General features: G+C 39.7%; 1 protein-coding gene across 1 annotated transcript in view; it reads right to left on the reverse strand.

Annotated features, from left to right (window-relative positions):
- dlgap1a (discs, large (Drosophila) homolog-associated protein 1a) overlaps positions 1-8,134 on the reverse strand; it is an 85,125-nt gene extending 76,991 nt beyond the window's left edge. The window contains exons 1-2 of the mRNA XM_061083694.1: positions 7,516-8,134; positions 6,728-7,467 (exon numbers count right to left, since the gene is read on the reverse strand). Coding sequence (XP_060939677.1) covers positions 6,728-7,467; positions 7,516-8,134 — 1,359 coding nt within the window. The remainder of the gene's footprint in view (positions 1-6,727; positions 7,468-7,515) is intronic.
- Between the last annotated feature and the right edge of the window lie 701 nt (positions 8,135-8,835).

Here is an 8,835-nt window from a genome sequence, read left to right on the forward strand (position 1 = left end):
CTTAACAGTGTTTTGGGCCATTGTAGAGCTGTGTGCAGTGCACTTTGCACCGGCTAGTAAGATTTTTATACTGCTTGTGTCTGTAATCTAAGAAAACAAGCAATAACCATTTGTGTCACACACACACTCTCCTGGGCAATTCCTGTCACAGAGTCAGAAAGCCAGCTCGTTTTTCATAGTACAATTAGACGGAACATTTTGACCATAAGCTGAAAAACCATGGAACATGTGACACATTTAACACATTTAATGCATTGTCTAAAATCTAATGTTGGATGGTATTTTTGTGAATAAGTGTCTCTTTTTCAAAATTATCCTGTTTCAAATCTCTGACACCCATGCAAAAAGTTGCAAAAATAGCAACTTGCAATGAAACCTGTCTGTCTTTTTCGTATAATAATTGAAATCTTTCCATACAACTGAAGATCAAAGAAAACTGATTATTTTGCACACGCATGTCATTGATCAAATGTAAGAGTGCTCCTATGTGTGCATAGATTCTGGTCTAACCTAAGCAACAAATCCCAGTTGAGAAAACGTTGGTGATTGCCAGAATAAACTCAGAAGTGTTTTTTAATTACGAAGAAATGTATTTTTAAAAACGGTTGGTGAATGACGTCTAATTTGGGCTACTTGACTTTTTCTTAATGTTGATTTATTTAATGATAATTATTTTCTTCCCTAAACTCAAGAAGTTTTAATTGTCTAACCAAGTGTCAGGAGAAGCATGGCAACCAGTGCTTAACCTAATAAAACTAAAAATAGACATCAATTAGACAATAACTGATTGAAAGCAATATCTCTCCTTACATTTGACATCAGAACAGTGTCTCATAAAAGATAAGGGCTGAAATTCTTAATTCAAATTCGAACATTAATTTGAACGTGAGGTGAAATGTTCAAATCCGAACTGTAATGATCTGTTCAAAATACAAATTTTAGAAGCACATCAAACCTGAAGTAGTTTGCCTCATGATCCATCCGCGGGTGCTTACTACCAACTTGACCTATTGCACGCTCTCTTGTGTTTCTGGTTGCACACCAGGCTAGGCTGGTAAGGTAAGGCCAACATCAGGCGTTTAACCCTGTCTGACCCATCATGTTCATGATCCCCAAGTAACTGTGGTTTTAAACTGCCCTTCATTCAGCTTCCACCATCATAAGTCACGATGTTGCAGTTGCCTGTAGACTCAATATTTTTTAACTTTAAGTACTTTGCACTTTAAGTAGTGCAGCTGCTTTAAGAGTCAGTGGTCAGGCTGGGGACTTGAGCAGACAGTTCAGGGTTAGCAGTGAACTAAATCTGAAGCTCTGGCTTTGTCAGTTAATAAATGCTACAACTACTCAAGACAAATGGCAAGCTGCCACACTCTCACTGCAGTAAGATGTCTTGGTCCGTCTCAGTGCTGTCATATTCAATAGCTAGCAGAATGAATCTAAAAAATGCTCTCAGCTAACAAAAGGGTGTTAAGTTGAGTAATCATTGACATGAAAATGTCATTATACACATTTTTAAATTTTTGCTTTATGAACATCATTAAAACAATCCTGACACATTACTTCCTGGGATTTATTAGGATAACTGATGTTTCATGGTTGTGGTTGTTCATACCTTTAACACTTGTGAAGAATAAATCAAAACGAATTATTCCTGATGCATTACGTTCAAATGTTGAATATCCATGATACATTTGACTAAATGTATCACATTTAATATATGACTCATACAGTTGCTTGGTGAGACTGGCAAGAGGCAAAGGGAGAACAGGGAGTGAATGTGAAAGTCTAGGCCACTAAATAATCTTCTACCCACACAGGTCTAACCGCCTGAAATAAACAGTGCTTCCAATGATCTGTTCCATCAGCTGAGGATACCTCTAGTTTGAGCCTCTCATGTATAAGGTTACTGAGGTAACCATCCGTTTCCTTACAACATAATTACCTGGCAATGTTTGGAAGCCGAATCCAGATTCAAAACCTGTTTTGGCATTCAGTGGACAGAATGTTTGGATTTGGAGACTCTGGAAAGACTATTAGAAATGGGAAAGTGTTTTTTTGTTGGTAGGCTTTTCAATTGCAATTTCAAATTCAACTCAAAACGGCATAATTTACACCATGATTTTGGCCCAAATTTCCTCTATTATCCTTCTCTCTCGCCACGTTCGCACCCACATACCGCTAGCGGAAATTTACTCTTAAAACATGGTGTAAATGACGTGGTTTCGAGTCGAATTTGAATGTCAGGGCTTACTTGGATGACACCACAGGAGCAGTATGGAGGCATGTTATGTTTTTTCTGTTGTTTTTTTTGTTTAAAGACGTGGTTGCCAGTTACTTCAGTTTTATTGGATTTGGCTGCAATGCTGTTTACCCCTGAAACTGTTTTAGTGTTTTGTGGACTCAAAACACTTCACCCACCCCTCATTCGGCACAGCGGTGAGTAGATGATGAGTGAATTTTCTTTTTTCTGTGAACTATCCCTCAGTTAGAAGAAAGTTGAAGCCACGTTAGAATGACGAAACAGGTTGTACAGATCCTATATTAGAAAGTATTTATCAAGGCAAAAGGTAAACATAGACAATGTGTTCTGTGTATTGACTGCAAACATAATTAAAAACTAAAATGGGAGCAGATCAGGAAAAAGAAAATAAGGATAAATAGCCAAATCAGGGTAAATATATGTAGTCTATGCCATGTGTCACAGAATTCCTAAGACTCACACACGCATACACAGAGAGAGAGAGAGAGAGAGAGAGAGAGAGAGATTATTGCACACAGGACAGTATTGAAAACAGAATCAGTGGGAGCTGGGGAGCACATTTGACTTTTACAGCTAGTTCGAACACATTGGAGTAAGCTAAGAGTATTAATCAGTGGAGGAACAGAGCTCAAACAATGTTTGTAGATTGCAAATGAGTAATTATTCTTTTATATATTCATTATTAGATCTGAATCCAGTATTGAATGTTCTTTCCTGCTGACTGATTTAATACAGAACTACCTAGTAGGATTATAATGTTTTTGTCCACCAGAATAGTGATACATGAGTGTGGAATGGTTTTTGGGAGAATTTACAGTGGGTGTATCACAACTTTAAAACTCGAAACAGGTAGATGATTAAAGATAAGATCAAATAGATTTTTATGCCTCAGCTGATGACTGGCGCTGGCTTTCAAAACCACTGGTATGGTCCTTTAAGCCTTCATAATTCAGGCATGGATTCACTGTAACAAGTTGTTAATTCAGTCTGGCAGTTTAGTCAAATGAAAATCCTTAAATGATGATTCAAAATTGTCAATGAACCCAAAGTTAAATTGTGTTGAATTACAAATATTTTATTACTATACATGAATATATAGTGTGTAGTTAAACACCTCCCCAGCACCCTGTCTAGCACTTCAAAGAACAGCACAGCAAAACACAACAAACCATCAGGAAGGACATATTGAGGAGAGGTACAATAACTGATAGAGAGGCAGGAAGGGAAGGCACTACTAAATTAAAAATGAAGTCTACAAACAGGAAAGGATGTCATTCTTCATGAGTTCATGTCATTACCTAGTATTCAGAGAGTAAGGCTGCAACTGGTTCTGCACTTACTTCTCTCTTAAACTCAAAAGGAGGACAGAGGAGGGAGAGGACAAGGAAGAGGCAGGCTCTCCAAACCAAGAGGAAGTAAAGGAGGTGGGTTGGTGGGTAGTGGGGGGTTGGGTGGAAAGAAAGCGTGGGTGTGAGATGGGTGAGTGGAGGAAAGGTAGGAGGGGAGGAGTGGTACAGAAGAGGAAGGGGGTTGCAGTGGGGTTCTCTAGAGATAAAAGTAATAGACCGGTGAAAAAATAACAATGTTCACTCTAAGGCTGTGGACACAATACATTCTGACTCTGAGAACACACTGCACAGTTAATCTATGGACATTACATTCTGATGGAGCACAAGTTAGCTCTACTTGAAAGGCAAAGATGTGTAGATATTTTGCTCATTCACTATCATAACAGCTGTTAAAGCCAAATAATAAAGTGATAATTTACTATTTACTGGTCTTTGGATGATGGGAGGCTTGTACTGTTTATAAGGCTGCACAGTTAATCAAATTGTAGTTTAAGGGTGATCAATTATACTGTAACAGTTCAAGTATAATTTATCAATAACACCTTGTTATTGCCTTAACTGCATAGGCCTGAATTGTTTTCATTTGGTTGCATTCTGTGATGGCATATTTATTTTTAGATAGTCCTTTATTTTGGGTACATTTTTTTTAAAATTTTGCTTCAGGTGAATAAGAACCGTATAAGTTATATTTTGATGCAAAGACGTGTACATTAGCTGGAATGTAGCACAACAATTGAAGTGGAAGCAGTGTTCTTGTTAATTTAAACGTGAATCATATGAAGTTATATTAAAGCAAGTGATGTTCAAAATCTGAAAACCTGAACATTACTCCTTTATGAAAATATCAGACAAGCAGCATTAATCAATGCCATGGAATTACAATTTCATTTGTCTGGTAATTATTTCACTACAATGACCAGAATTTGCATCTGGTTATTTTACTAACAATTTCTCAATTTGACTTCCAGAAAATGTATTCTATATTGTCCCATAATCCACAATGCCACTGCCCTAATTTGTTTGACACTAACCATGATAAATTCAGGATTATTAATTTCTGGTTATACGAACGTGGTGAATGACACTAAAGCAGGGGGTCTCTTCAGTCATATCTGCTTTTTTATGAATAGATTACAAACTAAATTCTGCCATCTGAAAATGAGAGGAAGGCCAAACTAAGAAAAAGACCAACAACTGATTATAATGATAATAATGATACTGATTATCAGATTAAAATAAAATAATTTAAAATTTTAATTTACTCTCTTAAAGGTTCAATGTGTAGAATTTAGTGATGTCTAGTGGTGAAGTTACTTATTGCAGCTGAATACCCCTCATCTCACCCTCCGAACATGAAAGAGAACCCGTGGAAACCTTCAGTTGTCATAACATGAAAGGCCCATACTAGGGTAAAGAAAACAACAATTTAGATGAAACCTACTATTGCGAACATCACTAGGATTATTTATATTCAATTTCTGCCCAGGGATACCCTAACACCTAAATATTACACACTGTACCTTTAATAACCAGGTTGGTCAGATGTTATATTTGACTGTCATATGGCAAAATTTTAAGTATTTTGTTAGCTACAATGCACAGGGTAATTAAAAAGCTAAAACATCATCTGCAATCAATGCTAGGTGCAACTGATCGATAGTATGAACATTTGTTGTGTGCATTTAAAGCCTACTATTAGATTATCTGTTTCTCATACTTTGTTCATGCACATTAGCATTAGCATTTCAATAATAATTTAAAGGGTACGTCAGACATGTGTCAGGTGATGTAACCATCGGTTACAGAATGCAACATCGCCAAATCCTGAGAGAGGAAGTAAACTTCACTCCCTGTTGTTAGCAGCCAGTAACAAGTAATCAGCCAGTTATTAATCATAGCTGTGCATATGGCACATAAACTATTTCAACCCATGTCATCCAACGTTATGCCTATTACAGATGAAACAATAAGCTGATTCATTGATTAGTTGATCAGCGTAAAATATAATTTTCAACTATATGGATGGTTGATTAAATGTAACAGTATGTTTTTTTTCTATTTCATCAACTTGAACAAATAGTGAATGGCCCCAATGATCAAAAATAATACATACTATGATTTTAAGTCAATATAAATTAATAATAATAAATTATCTAACCAACTAAATAATGCGAAATATTTTAAAGCAACCTTTACAAAAATGCAAGGATCCATTGTCTGTGGTGCTGATCACATAGACGGATTGATAGGATCGATTGATATCCTGCAGATAGGAAAATTTGAATCATAAGTTGATGAATGTGTTCAAGATTGCATCATGCTGAAAGGCCAACTCTAGTGTGTCCCCAGCCTTAGCCGATGATATCCAGTCATGTTTGCAGTAATGTGAATGTTCAGTTGTCATTCCACCCAAACACTAAGCAATGCAGGGACTGAGGAAGAAATCACGCTTGGCTTTGACTCAGACCAGCCAAGCAAACTGAATTGCCGTTTACTAACACCTGGTATGATTGTCATGTCAAGATCCATTTACTAAAAAACATAAAATTAGGGATACACCTGTCCTAAGCACTCTTGACTGTTGTCCAACCCCTGCAGATCTATTTAATTAGAAAGATACCTGTAAAACTATCATGTTTCCCTAAAAAGACAAAAGCTATAAGCTTTTGGTTATCATGGAGCCATGAGAAGGCTCAGACTGATCAAGTCATACTGCAAGATCCACACAGCCCAAAGTAGCTTGTCTTCTACTTGAAGCTTTAATAGAAGGACAGCATATTAGGTTTGATTGTTTTAGTCTTAACATAGCAATTTTTTTTTCTAAATAAGGAGGTATGTCTTCGATCATTAAATATACCTTTCTTTACTCTGGTCACTGACTTAGTGAATGTCAAGACACCTTCAGAACGGTGACTTAGCAGGCTTAACACAGTGATAGCTAATGCCCTGAGAGAGTAGTGTTTGGAAAGATTGAAAACCTGAAGTTTCACAGGACTGGACACCAGTGTGTTGGAGGAAAAATAAGTGAGGAAAATAAATCGTGAGGGAAAGGGGATCAACAGAGGGTAGAAGGGTGAATCGATTGGTTTTGAATGGGAGTCGGGGAGGAATTATTTACCTGTAAGAAATGGCAAGAGTGCTCCTGATGCTGACTGCCCTTAGATTTGTCTAGAGCTCTATCTAGGTTTAGGTTACCGGATCCTGCGCTGGCTCGTAGGTGGTTGTAGCTGTTGCTGTTGGTGTAAACCTCTCTCGCCCTGCTCACCGTTAGGCTCGATGACCATGCCCCTTTCTTCGCCAGGGGCACATCCACAAGACTCAGTGGCAGCAAGGGGCCACTTCCTCCACCGATACGGCCACTGCTGCTACCACTAACTGGCACACATGCTGATGGGGCTGCATACTTCACATCATTGATGCTCCGGGAGGTTTTGAGTGCAGGATGGTGGTGTGTGTGGCCATGGGGTGCATGGGTGCGTGTATGTTCATTGAGTGTGCCGTAGGGGTCCATCATGAAGTACTGCTGGGACTGCGAGGAAGAGAGACTGGGGATGGGCGTCTGGGGGAACATGTCGGGGTGGTTGCTGGGGTAGCGCCCCATTGTCATAGCAATGGGTGAGGGAGAAATGGAGGGTGAGGGTGAGGGTGGTGGTTGGTGGTGGTGAGGGTGGTAAAGACACAGCTCCCGTTCCAGGTTGTCATCTGAGCTCCAATATCCAGAGCCCGGAGCAGATGCTGAGCCGTGGAGCTGCTGGTGGTGGTGGTGGTGGCTACGATGCTTGGGCTCGGCTGAACGACAGCGTTCGCGGCTCTTGCTGCGCTTCCGGTGGCGCACTCCCACTGATGGAGTTTCACCCTCTGGGCAGGCCCTTGAACCACCACCACCACCTCCTCCAACACCACCACCGCCACCATTAATGCTCCCATTATTGGCCCCTTTTGATGACTGTGTGTGGTGTGGGCCCTCCAATGAATGTGACTTGGTGAAGAGTTTCTGAACTGAGTGGACAAGGTGACGAATTCTCCCAGGGCTGTCATTGTTGTTGTTGTTGGCCGACATCCCCCCAATGTGGGGCTGCATTCCTCGTTTGTACTGCAGTGTATGGTAGCCTTCTCTTGAAAATGATAGCTGATGCTCAAATTGGTCTGCAAAGTGTGCTGGAACCCGGTTGGGCATTTTACCTCCATAGCCTCCTCCAGCTCCTCCTCCTCCCCCTCCTCCTCCTATATATGGTACCATGGCCATACACTCATCCTTTACCTCGGGATGGTGAGATGAGGAGGTTGAGTGGCACCTCCTTGGGAAGGTTCCATATGGGACGATATTGTTGCTGTCAGAGGGGTACGAGGTACGCTGAGAATTGTAGAAGGGCAGATCAGCTGGATGCGGCATGGGGATGGGCATAGGAATGTCCATCTGACTGATCAAATATGGCTTGCGGTCAACATGGTAACCAACTGGATCATATGATGGTTCATAGGAGACCACATGATGGTGGCTCCGACTACTAGATAAGCCCTTCATGACAGGGGGAAGGATGTGAGGATGGAAAGAGGAAAAGTTATAGATGAGAGATGCCAGACAAGCCCGGGATCAACCAAGGGCTGCAGAAGACTGTCCCTGAGAGAAGAGCTGAAGACTCTGGAAGACAGCAAGAGAGAGGAGCAACATGACAGAATTAATGAAAGTCAACAAGTCCAACATAGACAAACAGGTCGAACCATGGGAATGATATACAATCCAATGTATCCTGACATTAAAGTATGTTGGTGTTGTATTGTGCTTTAGGCAGAAAAATATGACTCAGATCATGATTCAGAGTTTAATCCAAAATATTTTAAAACTGGACAAAACTCAATTTTTGTTCATTACATCATGCATACATAATGAAAATCAGCAAGAAGGTAAAACATACTTATTTCAAAGACTGATCAGTTCTGATTTTTCACAACTAACACTTTATTTATTTTGTGTTTTTTCGATTCATGCTTGCAAATTATCCTCTGTGTAACTCAAGGTACTAGAGTTTATCCCTAATACATTGTCATGAATCATGTTGTCAGTCTTTCACACTTAACAAATTAAAACTCACATTAAATTTAACTGGCAATGTAGTGTCTCCTGTTTACCTAGCCTGTGTGTCTTTGGGCTGGAGGAAGAGACCAGCACACCCAGAGATAACACACACAGACACATGGAAAGCATGAAACTCTAACAGATTCAAA

Source organism: Limanda limanda, chromosome 13 (genome assembly GCF_963576545.1).
Source record: "Limanda limanda chromosome 13, fLimLim1.1, whole genome shotgun sequence".
Classification (NCBI taxonomy): Eukaryota; Metazoa; Chordata; class Actinopteri; order Pleuronectiformes; family Pleuronectidae; genus Limanda; species Limanda limanda.